The sequence below is a fragment of the Diabrotica virgifera genome, chromosome 3, assembly GCF_917563875.1.
Source record: "Diabrotica virgifera virgifera chromosome 3, PGI_DIABVI_V3a".
In the NCBI taxonomy this organism is placed as follows: Eukaryota; Metazoa; Arthropoda; class Insecta; order Coleoptera; family Chrysomelidae; genus Diabrotica; species Diabrotica virgifera.
Genome location: NC_065445.1, coordinates 81,929,120 through 81,948,520, shown reverse-complemented (window position 1 = coordinate 81,948,520; position 19,401 = coordinate 81,929,120). Strand labels below are relative to the sequence as shown.

The following is a 19,401-nucleotide window of genomic DNA, read 5'->3' as shown; positions in this document are numbered from 1 at the left end:
TCGAAAATTTAAGTCCAGCCTTTACGGCTTCTGATAGTACTGATTATTACCTTTCCAACACATGTTTAATTTTGAAAATCGGTTATACCATTCAAAAGTTACCCAGCTCAGAAATTTTATTCAATTTATATTTAAAAAGGGGAAAATGTTTGTATGTCTGTATGTTTGTGGAAAAGTTACACACATACGATTTGAATTTTTTTTTCTGTGTTTCAAGAGGGGTTCAGGGCCGATTCAGAACCCGTGTAGTTTGTGACATTCGACCACCCATAAGCCAGCTATCTATAGGACTGGGTAGGTATAAAACGGTATATTTTTTGGGGGTATATATCTTAGGTTCAAGGAGAGACAGGAAAACCGCAAATATACCCAATCAATAGCGTTGAGTTAAGCTTTCAAATGGTGCCTAAGCGGTTAGGATCAGACATACACACGGCTCAGTATAGCCGAAAAATTGAAGAACTAAACTTTGAAAATTTTGGTTTTTCGACAATTACTCAAAATTTCACTACGTATTGCGTGAATAACTGAGCCTTTGTAGGAGGACTCTAGACGCGTCTAACGGTGTATACCTCATATCTGGGAAAATTCGAATTTTTAAGTTATAGGCTTCATAGGTGTGATCAAATCTATTTCCTATGGGAAAAACGGTTTTTCAAGCTCAATAATTCTTGTAATATCTTCAGTTATCATACTTGACCTTGAATGCATTAGATACTACTTGTCAATACGTTTGAAACTCATGTTTAGTGATTAAAATCGGTTAAGCCGTTTCGAAGTTACCAAGCTTAAAAGTATAATCCGTTTGACCATAGTGTCAAATTTGACCGGAACATTTTAGTATGGCTATTTTCTTTTTATTTAGTTAGGTGTTCCAAAGCTTATTAACAAATGATGTGTGAGCTGGCCCAAAACCGGGGATTTTAGGCAAGAAAAGGTAAAATATGACACTTGATGGAAAAACGCAATAACTTATAATATGTCAAATATTTATCTCCGTGACTTACGTGTATAATGGCCTGGAATACCTAGCTACTGGCTTTCACTCAGGCGACTCGATTTCTGGCGTTGGAATTTTTTTTGTTTTTAAAATTACATTTTGATTTGAAAAATTTATTTTCTGATAATACCACGTTTTATTATTTATACGACACAATATAAAATAGTCTGTATGTCTTTTATAGAATCATAATCTATACATTTAATCATAATATGACATGACATGATTGACCTTAATATGCAAATTTGTTGTACATGAACCCCTGAAGGTTCCTGAGTTGGTACGATAAATCTAAGTAAAAAGGGGGGTCGTACCATTTCAGGAAGCTTCAGGGGTTCATGTACAACAAATTTGCTTATTAAGGTCAATCATAATAAATATGACCAAATGCATAGTTTACGAATTTACGATTCTATAAGAGACATACAGACTTTTTTATATTGTCTCGTATAAATAATAAAATCGTGGTATTATAAAAATATTTATTGTTCAAATCAAAATGTCAATTTTAAAAACAAAAAAAAACTTCCAAGCCCAGGAATCGAACCCGAGTCGCCTGGGTGAAAGCCAGTAGCTAGGTATTCCAGGCCATTATACACGTAAGTCACGGAGATAAATATTTGACATATAAGTTGTAGCGTTTTTCCATTAAGTTTCATATTTTACTTTTTCTTGCCTAAAATCCCCGGTTTTGGGCCAGCTGACACATCATTTGTTAATAAGCTTTGGAACACCTAACTAAATAAAAAGAAAACAGCAATGCTAAAATGCTCCGGTCTTGACACGACGTCTCGGGGTATTATACATAATTACACAAAATTGGAAAAAATGTATTTAGAATTATTATAGGAGATAAAGATAAAGAAATTGTGTCAAAATTTGTATTTTTTATATGGAATATGTAGCTGCTTTATCACTTTGAATGTTTTTGGTGGTTAAATGTAACCTTGAAAAATAATGTTGACTTACTCTTACATTCTAAGTTAAAAATTTTTGGTGCTGTGATTGCTTTTTTACTTAGTTGATACCAATATTTCTGTTTAGAAATTAATATTTCTACTAATATCTTGTTTGCAGATGTTATTTCTGTCGTACCTGTTATTTATGTAGTAGATATAATATCGCAGTATTTTTGGCATAACTCAAATTTCTTTAAAAGTACAAACTAATCCAAAATATTCTTGATAATTAACTATCTTTTAACATTTAAATTAAACAACGGAGTAGCCAGGATGATCCTAGGGGGGGGGGTTACAACTACTAGATGGTCTCTAGGGGTATGGAATAGTAATGGTGTTAGGGGTATAGAGCTCAAAATAATTTGTGATAAGATCCACAAACTACTGCTCTTTTTATGAAGTATTTTTGAAATCATACAATAACATCCGCTGATATAAAAACTATAGAAAAAAAAAACAAAATTAACAGTGTTATCAGTTTATTAATTAGATTTCAACCTATGTGATGTTAAAATTTATACGATGAAATTAGAACAGTATTACGATATTTAAACGTTGAAAAATCTGCCAAAGAAATTAAAAAAATTATATATTTTTTTGTTAATTTGTTAACCTTTATAGATTATTTATGTAAGTCTGTAATGCCTGGTTGCACCAACAGATCTTAAGCTCCAGCTTAGCTAAGATCTGCTTATAAATAGGGCCTCCTTGAGTATCACTTACGTTGCACCAAAATTTTAGATTCTTACCTTATTATCAATTATATCTATTATTATATTATGGTATTCTTTTTGTATTATATTATAATTATATTATATTAATTCTTATGATATTCTCGACTTAAGCTTAAGATCTGTTGGTGCAACCGGGCATAAGATTCTGATGAAAATAAAAGTAATTATTGCAGTATACCGTATTTTATTAAATATTGTGATTATTACACAAGACAAAACATAATAAATATCAAAATATTGCAATATGATGGTTAATTCTCATTAAAACAGGGTTTATTCTTGTTTATAACCCTGATCTGAAGACATGTCAGCATCAGGACAATCCCGCTTAGGCTTTCGCTTCTTCAAGGTAAGAATTGCGGAGGCGCTGGTAGAGGCAATGTAGAATGGAGTAGCAGGGAAACGGGGGATGGATGCCAGTAGAGCGGAAGGCTTGAAGATGGTTACTACCTAAGACTCGAGGCACACTTATGTGTTTTCAAGTTGCGAGCAAGCTGCTTGTTTCCTAGCCAAGTTTTCCGTCAATACACATTTGAGCGGTTTCTCGGCGTCAATACACGCCAGAAATAAACAGCTCTGTATCTACGTTAAAATCCATCGCGCGGTCAACGTGTACTCACTGATTGCCCAGTACAGACTGCCAAACCGCCTGACTTGTTTTAAACCCGCGCGCACGTGGCGGCGTGGCATAAACTGGCGTGCTCTCAGTTCACGCGGCTTGCAAACAGCTTGCGCACCGCGTACTACTCATGTACAACTACGTACAACTCATATACTGCCGAACCGCTAGAGATCGCACGCAGCTTGCTCGCAGCGTGCACGTGGCTTGAAAAGACGCAAATATGCATCAAGCCTTAGAAGCTAAGAGAAGGATGTTAGGTGAAAGAATGGTAGTATAGAGTTTTATGCAACTTATAGCTTACAATACGGGACGGTCTGGGCATCGGAAACAGAACGTTTTGGTAATCTATTACCTTTTCATTCGAGATTAGTTCAATGATCAATATACTACTGTAATTTCTCGGTACTCTTCTCCCATTAAACATGCATAGTCATACACAAATTAGATCGCAGGGAGCAGCATAGTTTTTTACCATTCTTCGTACTCCAGTAGTAGCTTACAAAGACACCAGTTACTTTTATGGCTGCAAATGAGTTTCATTTCACAAATCTGAGTAACAGACATATTTTGTGAAATATTTATTTTACACATGATAAGCCTAAAGGACTTAAAGCCCTAAGTGAAACTGTTTTTATTTAAGAGCACCAAAGTAGATGCCGCTTTTGTAAGATGTTATTTACTAATGTAGCAAGAACCATAGCGTATACTGTACTGGTATCTATCTTATCAATATACACTCACCGGCACAAAATTCCGCCACCCAAAATTTCTGATTAAGTTTGACAATTTATAACTTTATTATTTGTAGTCCGATTTTCAAGATTCTTGCGCCAGTTTGTATGTGCATGTATTGATATCGTTTGGTAATATTCCGGTAACAAAAATTTTTTGCTTACATGACATTATACAGGGGTGAATGGAAGCGTTGTATTTTCTCCTAACTTTAAAAAATTCTGTGGAAAATTAATTAGCTGATTTTGTTTAGTAGTCCTGTCATACTATCACGGAGGCAACACTAAAATGTTGTTTTTTGAATTATCCGAATATCTCTTTTCTTGTAAGAGCTGTACAATTTTTTGTAAATAAAAACGCTGAATAAACTAGAGGTTGGATTGGTAAGATTAGAATGGCCCGCATGCAGCCCAGATCTTAATCCTATTGAGTATTTATGGGATGAATTAAAAAAAGGTATTCGTCGTCATCCTAGGCCTCCAGAAAATTTGGTACAGTTATGGCCCTGGTAGAGGAATATCGGGCTATTTTCCAGGCAAGGATAACACATATTTATTCGATGCTAAGCAGATTGTGAGCAGTCGTTGCTGCAAAAGGTGGACATACCCGCTATTGAGTTGTTTTGTTTTGTTGTTAATTTTCTTTTGCTTTGTTAATTTTAATGCGTTTGATATTTTTAATTAAATAAACCTTCAAAGCAGTGTTTTTATTTACAGCTCTTACAAGAAAAGAGATATTCGGATAATTCAAAAAATAAAACCTTAGCGATACCTCCAGGATAATACAAAAGGAGTATGAAACAAAATCGGCCTTCCAATTTGTCCAAAGAATTTTTTAAAGTTACGAGAAAAAACAACGCTTCCATTCACCCCCGTATAATGCCATCTAAGCAAAAAATTTTTGTTACTGGAATAATAATAAACGACATCAATACATGTACAGTGGAACCTCGATAACTCGGATTAATCGGGACCACGACCGATCCGGGTTATCGAAAATCCGAGATAGCCGGAGAATATGGTAAAAATTAATAAAATACGGTATACTTACAGATAAACTCCGTTAGAATTGAAATAACATGAAATATATTTATAAATATGCACAGTATTACCTACTCATTAAAATTACTAAAAAAAACACCAAACCCAAACGTAAGCAGAACAATACCAGACACACAATACTAAAGACCATTGTTTATAAAAGAATTTTTTAAATAGTCTTTCCTAAACAATGCTGACAGTTTGAAATAAAAAGGAATAGATACTACAGACAGCTGGCTGTTGTTTCTGCGGCGTGTACTATGAGTCATTTTTAATCTCGTGTTCAAATTACACACATAAGTACACGACACAGAGAGTCTAGACACATTATCTCTCAAATATTATATTACATACATTTTTATTGTTGAAAGGATTGTCTGATAATTAACTATTTTGATTGGAAATAAGCCACAATTAAATTGAAAAATACAAAATATTGAAAATCAAAATGTTTATCTGATGAAAATCGGTCCGGGTTAGCCGGACTTCCGGGTTATCGGGGGCCGACTTATCGGGGTTCCACTGTACCTACAAACGGATGCAAGAATTTTGAAAATCGGAGTACAATTAATAAAGTTATAGATTGTCCAACTTAATCAAATATTTTAGGTGGCGGAATTTTGAGCCGGTGCGGTGAGTGTATATATATGTAAATACCGGTTTATTGCATACTTATCTAAGGCCTTATATTTTCCCATATTTTAGTCTACCTCCCTATAAGTAAAAACTAGTGGAAAGTATGGGAAATCTATTTTAGTTTTCGAGTTAAGCAATGAGAATATAGGCAAAAAGCATTATTATAACTTTCATTACAATTAAAATTCTGTATACATATAACGTTCTAGCGCGTCCATTTACATTTCATACAAAATACGGTAAAACCTTCATTGGTATTAACGTTTACTGAAATTTTAACGTTTTACTAACGTTTTATGTTGAAATAATGATTCATATTGGAAAGACCAGAGTTTATAAACCATAATCCCCATTCATAATAAAGAGGAAGTATTTTGAAATAACAAGATGTTAAAATTGTTGTACATACATTTTCATTCAAATTTTTTAGATCGAAAAAGCACCGAGGAAGCATTTAAACGAGTCAAAGAGATATTTAGGGAATTCACTTCACCTCAATCTTCTACTCCACTTCATAGTGCTAGAAGATATTCCAGCGCCTTCAAATTCGAGCGAAGACCTTCTGTAAACCTCAACGTGTGTTCTTTCTGTGGACAATCCTTTACCCATGAATTTGCCCTGAAAACCCACGAAAAGTTTTTGTGTCGATCGAAGAAATTTAAGTGACTCTGAAATTTATTATTTTGAAAATATTTGCTCATTATTTTCTAATCGTATTTTGTAGTTTAGTGTCGACCAGAGGCGTGCGGTCCATGGAAGCGGGGGAAGCACCGCTTCCCTATACCTACTTCGATATAAGAAAATATATCTATTATTAATTAATACCTATTAAATAACAACATTTTTTCCCCAATCCAAGTAATCTGCATATTACCTAGGCATACGTATTGAAAAATATTAAAAATTAATCGCATACGAACGAAATCAATATGCACACAATTCAACTACATACAGTGGAACCTCGATAACTCGGATTAATCGGGACCGCGACCGATCCGGGTTATCGAAAATCCGAGATAGCCGGAGAATATGGTAAAAATTAATAAAATACGGTATACTTACAGATAAACTCCGTTAGAATTGAAATAACATGAAATATATTTATAAATATGCACAGTATTACCTACTCATTAAAATTACTAAACAAAACACCAAACCCAAACGTAAGCAAATGGAAGCGAACAATACAAGACACACAATACTAAAGACCATTGTTTATAAAAGAATTTTTTAAATAGTCTTTCCTAAACAATGCTGACAGTTTGAAATAAAAAGGAATAGATACTACAGACAGGTGGCTGTTGTTTCTGCGGCGTGTGCTATGAGTCATTTTTAATATCCTATAGTTCAAATTACACACATAAGTGCACATTATCTCTCAAATACTATATTACATACATTTTTATTGTTGAAAGGTTTGTCTGATAATTAACTATTTTGATTGGAAATAAGCCACAATTAAATTGAAAAATACAAAATATTGAAAATCAAAATGTTTATCTGATGAAAATTGGTCCGGGTTATCGGGGGCCGACTTATCGGGGTTCCACTGTATTCGGTTCACTCCTAACAGAAGCGCATCTCAAAATCGCCGCTTGTCAAGCAGTTGTCCGGTGTAAAAATTGGTCAGGGTTCAATGACTGCAACCCATTAGTCGCGCGAATTTTGGTACTCTGGAAGCGCTCGTCCTAGCGCATCCTAGCGCCTTCCGACTGTTACTGCTGCAGCGGTGGTTAGGTACGTACATGTACATTCGCTCAAAGAATATGTATTTCGATTTAAATTTTTTGCAAATATTTTTCCTTTTACTCATCTTTTATTTGACATTTTACAGATGAAGTCAAATGACATTGCATTTTGTATAAGACAAATTGATGACTTTATTAATACGATAATTAAAAAATGAGAGCAGTTTAAAAATATTTGGGATAAAACTGAAAATATGGGGTTTGAACATGAAAGAAAAATAATGAAGATTGATAATGTCAGCAACAGAGAGACCTTTTGATAATATTCTATAACAAATGAATTCTAACTTTCAAAATTTTAACGATTTAAAATTTGTAGAATTATATATAATCTTAATATTTCTAATTATAATTCATCAAAATTTCCCACAGAGGAATTTACTTCACTACGATTAAATAATGAAAATCTTTTGATATCCCAGCTTTGCATTCTCAGTTAAGTGTCGTTTATGAAACAACTGACATTAGTAATAAAGAAATACCCCGAAATCTGGGTATTTCTTTATAACTACTGGTTTAAACAAGTCACTGTATGAAGTGGTCAAGTTGTGTGAAGTAGTAGGTACTAACTATCCCAGCCACAACTGCATCAGTTGAACGAAGTTTTTCATTATTAAAATGCATTAAAAGTTTCAAATTAAGAGTTTAAAAAAATTCAACAAGCGAAATTTAGCCCTATTATCCATTGAGAAAGACTGCATTCAACAATTATCATAAGTTGATAGGAGAATAGACCTCAAGTATAAATAAGTGTCATATTGTTGAAAGTTGTGTGTTGTGGAAAATGCCTCGGAATATAATTTTTTTTTAAATAGAACTCTTCTTTAGGAAACAAAGCCCGGCGCGAGGACTCAAGGCCCGAGCTAGCAATATAGATCAATGATAGGTCACTAGTCACTAGAAATAGCGGGAATAGAGTGCCTCACGCATTGATCGGGGTAGGATTTAGTGTGTAAGTCCTTGTACCCAGGACGTCTCACATAAGCACTTTGCTGATAGAGAGCCCCTATAGCGCATCAGAGTGTTATCAGGTGGGAAGTGGCTCGACCCTCGACCCTTAAGAAAATATTTTTATATCCTTATTGAATCGCTTCCCCTTCCGAAAAAGTCACTGTACGCCACTGGTGTTGACAAATAGTTATGTTAGAAACTTGGTCAATGTATTATAGTTAATAAGTTAAATTGTTTTAAATTGATAATTTAAAATTTTATTTAATTTGATAAAAATAATTTGAACCTAGTATGAGTTATTATTAATGTAGTATACCAGAAATATCACGTGAGGAAAGTCAACTCAAAAAGTGCCCTCAAAAATATGAAAATTAATAGAGGTCCAGGAGAAGATGGTGTAGTCATTGAGACAATTAAACTAGAAGGTCCACTTTTGATGTCATGAATCCAAATACTTTTTAGTCTATGTCTGCATAATAAAAACATTCCAAATAAATGGAAGAATTCGGTTACAATCCTCCTTCATAAAAAAAAGGATAAATTATTAGACTTGAAAATTTTAGGCCAATTAACCCACCTATTCCAGCTCTTTACTCGAATACTGTCAAACAGATTGGAAGCAAAACTCGATTTTTATCAATCGGAAGAACAGGCAGGATTTCGATCGGGACACGGAACAAACGACCATTTGCAATCATAGGCGTAACCAGGATGATCCTAAGGGGGGGGGTTACAACTACCTGAAAGGGGGGGTTACAACTACTGGAAGGTCTCTGAAGGCTATGGTGTTAAGCGTATAGAGCTCAAAGTACATCCCAATGGGGGGGTTATAACCCCCAAAACCCCCCCTGGTTACGCCTATGTTTGCAATGCCTTAAAACTCCAGTCGAAAAGTCTATCGAACATAATAGACCACTTGCTCTTATCTTTGTTGACTTCCACAAAGCATTTGATACAGTGGAAACGGTCTCTGTCTTAAAACACTATCAGAATGCAGAATAGACCACAAGTATGCGAATATTATTCGAAATATATTAGACAAGGCGAAAACGGCGGGTTCGTTAGAAAAAATATTTCCATGAGATTTTTTTGCATAATCACATTCATGAGACATCCCAAAATAAGGTTCAAGAAGTCGCCCACGTGAAAAGTGGTCCAAATTTTTTTAACCAATTTTTTTTTAATTAAATTCCAAAAATCAATATTTTTGGTCCGTACAAATTTTTGTTAGGTTTTTTGGACCATTCTGGACAAAAAAGGTTACTTGTAATTTTTCTCTAAAGTTGATCGTTTTCGAGTTATAAACAATTTAAAATTGAAAAAAACAAAAAAGGCGATTTTCATGGATTAATAAATTGGTTATTATTACGAAGTTATTACTACGAAAGTCAGAAAGCGACTAAATCAAAGTTTAAAGCCCCCCCAAACAAGATTCTGAAGAAATTTTTGTCATTATTTTATTACTAAGCTCCAATCCATCTTACTCGCACTCACATTTACAGCCGCGTCAATACGATCTTACGGCTTATTGTTAATAATTAAAAATAACAGCTTAGTAATAAATTAATGACACAAATTTCTTCAGGATCATGTAGGGGGGGCTTTAAACTTTGATTTAGTCGCTTTCTGACTTTCATAATAATAATTTTTAAACGAGTTATTAAGTCTCAAAAATGGCCGTTTTCGCGTTTTTTAAATTTTAAATTGCTTATAACTCGAAAACCATCAACTCTAGAGAAAAATTACAACAGACCTTTTTTGTCCAGAATGGTCTAAAAAACCCAAAAAAATTTGTCTGGAGCAAAAACAATAATTTTTGCAATTTGAATAAAAAAAATTGTTAAAAAAAATTTGGACCACTTTTCGTGTGGGCGACTTCTTGAACCTTATTCTGGGGTGTATTACAAATGTGATTTTGCAAAAAAATCTCATGGGAATAATATTTCCAACGAACCCGCCGTTTTCGCCTTGTCTATATACGAAAATGCGACAACTGTTAACCTTCATTGCATGACTGAGAAGATAAAAATTGGCAGAGGGGTGCGACAAGGAGATACCTTGTCGTCAAAACTATTAATAACATTCATGGAGTGTTAACTATAATAACATTCATTCATTTAAACGACTAGAGTGGGAATCAAAGGGTATCAGCATCAATGTATATTGTAAACATTAAAATACGAGGTAAAAATATTCTACAGTAAAATATTCGTGTCCTAATTGAAATGTTTTCCTCTTCTTTATGTGCCTATTCGTGATGCTTGCTGGCGATCATCATTGCAGTGTTTAGCTTATCTGCAGCACCGCATAAAAGCTGTACATATGTAGTATTGAACCAGGTTCTGAGGTCCGTTAACCAGGATGTTCTTCTTCTTTCTAGACCTCGATTTCCAAATGTTTTTCCTTGCAGGGTGGCTAGTAGGGGGGCATATCTGGATGTATTTCGCATAATGTGTCAGAAGTATTCTAACTTGCGAGATTTGATGGTGTTCAGTACCTCTGGGTTCTTCTTCATTCTTTTGAGCACCTCCTCATTTGTGAGCCCATGGGATTTTAAGTATTCTCCGATATAACGACAAATGTTTCCAATTGTCTGCACATATCTTAGTTCAAGGTTCGCGATTCAACACCATAAAACAGGACAGAGAAGTGGCGTTCTTACTTTTATGCCAAGAGAGAGGTTGTGGCTCTTGAAGAAGGGTTTTACCCCAAAGTTCCGACAGCCAAAATCCTGACAGCCAAAATCCCGACGGCCAAAATAACGACATGCCAGAATTCCGATAGGTTTGATAAGTTCCTTTTTAACATATAATTACATTTATTTCTGGTTTTTGTTTATGGCTATCTGTTTTTTATTTTGTATTACTAAACAAAAGTATTTACCATTTAATATGAACTAATTTTCAAAATAAAATTTCTAACATGGGTATATGAATTAAATTATTTTTTTTTGCCAATATATAGTCTAATAATATATGTATAATCAAATCCTGAATTCAAGTTTACTTTCATCTAATAGATATTATCATGTCATTTACAACCTTCCATTTCAGTAAGTATAGCTTTTATATTATAAAATGAAGTGTTTAATGAATTTTTCTTTTAAAATACATAATAATTAGTACCCGTACTTATTAGTAAGTAATTAATTTTTCAATTTCAATACTGTATAATATGCTTTGGCATTGCATTTGAAAAGGAAACAATAAATATTCAAAATGTAGTGGTCGGGATGTTTGCTTATGCGAGGATTGTTGCATGTCGGGATTTTGGCCTGTCGGGATTCTGGCGTGTCGGGATTCTGGCGTGTCGGGATTCTGGCGTGTGGGTGTTTTGGCCGTCGTTTGGGCGCCACCGTTGAAGAAGACCCCTATTTTTCCGAAGCGCTCCTTCATCTTTTGATTGTTTTGCCATTATTCATTTGTTATGGTGCCGAGGTAGTTGTAGTGCGTCACTTTCTCTACAGGGGTTTGGTTGATGTAGAGTTGAACTTTTGATATATTTTTTTTTGCTAATAATGATGAATCGTTTTAAGATTAGGCAAAAAAAATGCAAGCCTTTGCAAGGATCTATAAAGTTAGACCGAAGATATCCATTGGTTGTTATTTTAGAGGTATCAGTTTAGAATTTAAGGCAAATGTTTATAAACTCTCACAAACAATGTTTAACTTAGACCTCTAGATAACTTTAAAAGATATTATTCATTGGAACTCTAGTCTATATGTCATCAGTTTCATTGTTAGAAAAACGCTTATTGCCTACTATGGTATGTTTTTAAACCAAGAGGAGTAATTCAAATTTACCGCCCCGTAATGTTTGGTTGTAATTGGTCCAATCTCAGCCAAGTTTAGTCCACTGTTACGAAATTTTGACACTAATGGCATTTATGAAATCTTGACATTGGGCATTCCATAGGTTAATTAAGTTATATCGGCGATTTTTTGTGTTTTCTGCGTTATTCCTTTAATTTTTAGATTTTTAGTCGGCTTTTGTATTAAAAACAGTTCCTTTTAGAACTCTTTAGCGACGTATTAGTATAAGGTGTACAGGGTGTTTCATTGGGAAAGTAAAATAACTGTAGAAAAAGGACACTTAGGCGGTCTCAAAAATACCATACTTAATGGGTCTTACTCCATTAATAACAAAGATAGTGGGTGTTTTATCTATTTTGCCATTTTCTTAATTGTTTCATAACTTTTTAACCACACTATATATTTATTTTATATTTGGCACGCAAATATCATTTAAGGTGTACAATAAACTAATTTATTTACAATTGTAAAAAATCCAGGTCCGGATTAAAAAATATTGGAAAAATGTTCCGACCCAAAAACAACACCCTGTACATTAAATTTTTTGAGATAGATTTTTCAGTTGAAAAGAGGATGAAAAACTAAATTTAGTGGTATACTTTGAATTTTCGGCAAAATGATTTTTCTGGTCAAATTTTGAATTTGAATTCTGAAATTATGTGAATTGCGAGAGCTCTAAGTAGAAAAAAATGGAAATACAGCTTACAACTTGTCAACCGCACTGCATATTGATTTTATATTTAACACGCGAATATTCTTTTAGGTGTTCAATCAATTAATTTATTTACAATTATAAAAAATCCAGGTCCGGATTAAAAAATATTGTATAAATGTTCCGACCCAAAAAAATACCCTGTATATTAAATTTTTTTAAATGGATTTTGCATTTGAAAAGAATATGAAAAACTAAATTTAGTGGTATACTTTGAATTTTCGGCAAAATGATTTTTCTGGTAAAATTTTGAATTTGAATTCTGAAATTATGTGCATTGCGAAGCTCCAAGTAAAATAAATTAAAATATGACTTAATTTTAATTAATAGGTACCATTATTTAATCTAAATTGATAAAATATTAACATTTGCACACATAACAATAATTTTTTATGGTGGTAATTTTGAATAAGTGCTTTAGTTTTGAATAGTTATTATACTGCAAATTTTCGCTGTTTGTTATAATTTTTAGATACTTTGTTGATTAAATTGATATATTCTTTATTGACCCTTTATTATTTATTCATTATTTAAAGATGAATATTCGCCTAAACTATTTGTCACACATAATTAAAAAACACTGAAATGTTAACATTTTACCAATTTAGATTAAATAATGGTATTAATTAAAATTAAGTCGCATTTTAATTTTTTCTGCTTAGAGCTCTCGCAATTGACATAATTTCAGAATTCAAATTCAAAATTTTACCAGAAAAATCATTTTGCTGAAAATTCAAAGTATACCACTAAATTTAGTTTTTCATCCTCTTTTCAAATGCAAAATCCATTTAAAAAAATTTAATATACAGTGTGTTTTTTTGGGTCGGAACATTTATACAATATTTTTTAATACGGACCTGGATTTTTTATAATTTTAAGTAAATTAATTGATTGGGTACCTAAAATAATATTCGCGTGTTAAATATAAAATCAATATACAGTGCGCTTGACAAGTTGTAAGCTGTATTTCAATTTTTTTCTACTTAGAGCTCTCGCAATTCACATAATTTGAGAATTCAAACTCAAAATTTTACCAGAAAAATCATTTTGCCGAAAACTTAAAGTATATCACTAAATTTGGTTTTCATCCTCTTTTCAACTGAAAAATCGATTTTAAAAAAATTTAATGTACAGGGTGTTGTTTTTGGGTCGATATATTTTTCAAATATTTTCTAATCCGGACCTGGATTTTCTACAATTGTAAGTAAATTAACTTATTGTACACCTTAAATGATATTTGCGTGCCAAATATAAAATAAATATACAGTGTGGTTAAAAAGTTATGAACCAATTAAGAAAATGGCAAAATAGATAAAACACCCAGTATCTTTGTTATTAATGGAGTAAGACCCATTAAGTATGGTATTTTTGAGACCGCCTAAGTGTCCTCTTTCTACAGTTAACGTATGTTACTTTCCCAATGAAACACCCTGTATAATATGCATGGATTACCGTCGAATGCCGATATGATAAACCAAAAAAGAAGATGTATTTGGTGATTTTTCTATTGACTTTCTTGGGTGTGAATCTGTCTTTTTAGTTTACTCCTCCTGGTTTAAAAACAAACCATAGTCAGATTGCAGAAGTCTCTAGGAGATAATAAAACAATTTGTAGAGGCAATTATTCTTACCCAGGTTCACCGGTGTTTTACATATTTTAAAAATATATAAAACGAAAACATGTTTTCACGGATTAATGTAATTCATTGGATTTCTACAAGGAAATGAATCAAAACAAAAGAATGCTAGAAGCTGTAGAAAGTTGATAGGAAAACATTCCCACATCTGAAAAATTTATTTTTGTCAATTACAAGACTCGCTTATCAAATTCTTGATCCTGATCTGCAATATGGACTTCTTCCTGGCGACAATAATTGGTAAGATTAGATCGTTGCAACACCTATTTTTTATTAAATAATTTTATACTAACCACAGCTCGGTGGTGTGTTTTTATTACCAATATTACTACATAATATGATTATTATGAAGATGATGATGATGATGATGATGATTATGTATGACGTTATCATATATTTAATTTAACCTTAATCTTATTCAAATATTTTTAGTTCAAGAAGCCTATCACTGTCATTGTGGAAAAGTGTACTACAAGAAAACCTCCTACAAGCATCATCTGACTATTTACTGTGGAAAAGAAAAGAAATTTGAATGCCCCTTTAAACAGTGCTCCTATAAATCAAAATTGAAAACAAATTTAAAAAGACATATGTTACAGCACCAAAAGATGCCCCAGAATCCTGATCCATTTATTATTGAGAGGGGAGAACTGCAACCTCCAGTTGTTCTTCAGCAAGGTGAAGAGAGAAAGATGACAAACTGAAATGATTTTGTTAAATTTTATTTTGTTAGTAATAAAAGTTGATCAAAATATTATTTAAACTCTTACTTTATAAAAACAAAAACACACTATTGATTACTTCCACGTTTTAAGGGCATAGGCGCAAAATTTCGCGCTAATGTTTTTTAAATGCATTAATTTTTTTCGAATCCTGAGAACACTAAGTATTTTTGAAAAATTTAAAAGCAAAATGAAAGTTTGCGTTATTACCTAAGACCAAAAGTCCCTGAAAACTTCTATAATGTTTATTTTAATAAGTTACAGGGGTGAAAATAAACTGGTAAATTTAGTGTGATTTTTAATTTCAAATATCTCATTCAAAAGAAACTTTTTGGTTATCCTAAGGAATTTCTGGCCCTCGGTAATAAGGTAATCTTTCATTCAGCGTTTAAATTTTTCAAAAATACTTACCTATTAGTTTTCTCAGGATTCGAAAAAAAAAATATTGCATTTAAATTACAGTGGCACGAAATTTTGCGCCTATGCCCTTAAAGAAAAACACTTGTTCAATTCTTTACAAAAATCTACCGATTGACATCAAAACAACCCCCATCCCCAAATCGTTTTGGGGTGGGGGTGCGACTTTAAAATTTTAAATGGAATACCCCATTTTTATTGTAGATTCGAATTTTGCGTGAAAACTGAAATAAGTTTTATCTGATTTTTTTGATAGATGGCGCTGTAATTTCTAATAATTTTTAATAACTAACTGTAACTTTTAAATATTAACGCTGTAATAACTAATTTTTATAGTAGAGAATACAGTTTGTTACTTTTTTTTAGAATCCGAATCTGTAATAAAAAATAAGGGTTTCTATATAAAATTTCAAAGTTGCTCCCTGCCCCACCATCAGTAGGTAAGGGCTAGAGGTCTTGGTTGGTGTCATTCGATAGATTTTTAGAAAATATTAAACATATTTTTTTATAGTTAATTTCTCGAGATATTAGACCGTTTCCATAATTTTCCTATCATTTATCAACAATTCGAAAAAATGTTACCAACCGACTAAAAGTTACTTATTTTTGTAAAATGAATCCAAATCGGCAATAAAAAATGGGGGTCCCTATTTAAGATTTAAAAGTTGTCCAGTATCCCACTCCCAGGAAACTTTAGTGCTTAACCAACTTACTAATTGAAATAATTTCTGGATAGGTAATTAAACTCTTCAGTTCTATGCAAAAACTCTAATTATTCTAATTCAACATTATTACATTCATATAGAACTGATAAAAAAGTTAAGGATTGTAATTATGGGTTTAATACAGTAAAAAATAAAATATTATTTTTTGCATTGAAACGTAGTCAATATATTTGTTGCATCGGTGTATCAGTTGTATAAAGCAATCCAATGAAAATGTATCAAAAATTAGATATTTGCATAATACTCGTTTAAGAGGGCTTGCAACAATTTTTATATGTTGGACTAATAACTATAACGAGAAACTATAAATCAGTGGTAAGTAGTTTTGTCATATTTTCATTGTTTGTAAAAGAAAAACTGTAAGAATGTCAGTTAAAGGTTGTTTAACTAATAATCCTAATATTATCCTTTTTTGTAGATACACGCCACATGTGCATCAGATGCGGAAGAACTTACCTACATCGACAAACTTTGAAAAGGCATCTTCTATACGAATGCGGCAAGAAACCGTCATTCAGATGCCAGTTTTGCCAAAGAGACTTTAAAAGAAAGGATGCTTTACACACTCATGTTTTAGTCACCCACTATTCAAAAAATCGAGAACGACAGAGAGGCATACTGAAACAGTCGTCCTTTCCAAACCATACATAGTTATTTGTCTAAATTATTTATTTATTTATTTACTTATTTATTTGTGAACGATAGTGGTGGATATTCTAACATAAGCTTGCATATTTGTGTTTGGTAATTCTATAACTACTTTTTGTACATGTTGGTTATATGCAAATACATACCTACATCAAAGTACTCTTTAGATAATTAGCCGTCAGTAAACTTCAAATCACATTTTTGCAAGATGAAAAATAAAAGATATAATTATCTTCTTCCATCTTGTATGTAGGCTATAAAGCCTGTTCCTTCCTCATTATTAGCCTAATAAATTGTTTAAATTATCGCACCATCTTTTTCTTGGTCTGCCAATACTTATTCGTCCATTTGGTGACTTATCTCGTGCTATTCGTACTATCCTATCCTTTGCCATGCCACTAATGTGTTCGTCCTACTCCTGTTTCCGTTTTGTCACCCATCTATTTATGTCTTCTACATTGCATGATCTTCTTATGTGTTCGCTTCTTTCCCTATTTAACAGACTTTTCCATGATATTCGTCGAATTCTTTGATCTCCTCCGTGTATGTCAATATAGGTCTAATTGCTGCTTTATAGATTCTTTCTTTTGTGTCTTACCTTAGGTGTTTGTTCTTCCAGATTGTGTCATTAAGAGATCCCGCCGCTTTTCTTGCTTTTAAGGTTTGTTGTTGTACTTCCTCTTCAACATCTCCGTAGGTGGTTATATCTATCCCCATATATCTAAACTTTCGATTTTACATCGTAGTGGGTATTTAGATGTTGTCATACATTTGGTTTCTTCTGCTGATACTATCATATTGTATTTCTTGGCTGTTGTATTGAAGATGTGTGTTAATCTTTGGAGATCGTCTTCTATCTCGGCGATTAATGCGGCGTCGTCTGAATAACATAATATTTGGATTTCTTTGTTCCCCATTCTGTAACCATGACCTTTACGTACTGCTTTTATTATTTCGTCCGTTATTATATTAAAAAACAGTGGGCTTAACGAGTCACCTTGTTTGACTCCGCTTTGTACTGGTATAAACTGTGTTAGTTTTCCATTTTACTCGATTATGGAAGTAGATATTTTCAATGGTTTGTATAATATTGATTGTTATGTTTCTTCTATACAGTAAGTGTAAGACGTCTGCGACTTGCATGCGATCGAAAGCCTTTGTCAGGTCTATAAAACATAGATATGCTGGTTTATTGTACTCGATGGCCTTTTCTGTGATTTGTTGGTTAGGACCTTTGTGGTTAGCTAAGTGAGGTGTTCAGTAGATTTATAGCTCTATAATTGTTGGGTCTTCATTGTCCTTTTTCTTGAACATTGGTATCTCACTCATCTTGGAACATTGGTTTCTTAATTTAGGTATTGGTAGAAAGAATTATAATCATTTTAAATAAAATTATTAACTACAGTGGAACCCCGATAAGTCGGCCCCCGATAACCCGGAACTCCGGCTAACCCGGACCGATTTTTATCAGACAAACATTTCAACAATAAAAATGTATTGCTGTTACAAAATCTCGTGAACCTAATTCATTCATTTGGTGACGTCAATATACGAACGAAACGATTGATGAATCCGACATTACTGAAAATATCAGGGTGCAGATGGGACCCTGTCGCGCAATTCGCAGCAAATAAAATAGTCGTATGTTTTTGGCTTCATTTTATTTCGGTTATACATACGCATTTTCAAGGTTCACGAGGTTTTGTACCAACTCTATGTAATATAATATTTGAGAGATAATGGAACCGGATTGAACTACATATAACATAGTAAAAATGACTCATGGTACACCACATTCATTGTCGAAAACAACATGCACCTGTATTATCCTTTATTTTTTTGAAACTGTCTGTGTTAGCATTGTTTAGAAAAGACTATTAAAATTCTTTTTTTAACAATGGTCTTAGTCATCACTTTTATTAAATAACATAACATCAGAGACGGTATTGTGTGTAGTAAAGTCGTATTATTGTTCGCTTCCGTTTTGTAATCATTCGTAAATTTATTCAGATTTTGTGTTTGCGTGTCTTTTGTCTATAAGGGCAACAAAACGTAAAAATGTTGTAGTGACAATTGAAAAGAAACTAGAAGCATTAAGTAGAATTGATAAAGGTGAATCTTGCAGCATTATATTATGGTGTCGGTACATCTACAGTATCGGATTGGAAGAAAAATAGAACTAAAATCGAAGAATTTTTTTTTTTTCAAAATGATAACAAAAGACAGTTTAATCGATGCAAAGCTAATAAAGCTAAGAATGAGACTTTTGACGACGCTTTGTATGTGTGGTTTTGTGTGGAATGCGA

At 32.8% G+C, this 19,401-nt stretch overlaps 1 protein-coding gene across 1 annotated transcript in view; it reads left to right on the top strand.

Moving 5' to 3' along the window:
* The window catches only part of LOC126882531 (zinc finger protein OZF-like), a 78,667-nt gene that overhangs the window by 2,623 nt on the left and 56,643 nt on the right, over positions 1 to 19,401 (top strand). Inside the window, exon 3 of the mRNA XM_050647498.1 lies at positions 15,016 to 15,261. Within this exon, the coding sequence (XP_050503455.1) occupies positions 15,016 to 15,261 (246 nt within the window). The remainder of the gene's footprint in view (positions 1 to 15,015; positions 15,262 to 19,401) is intronic.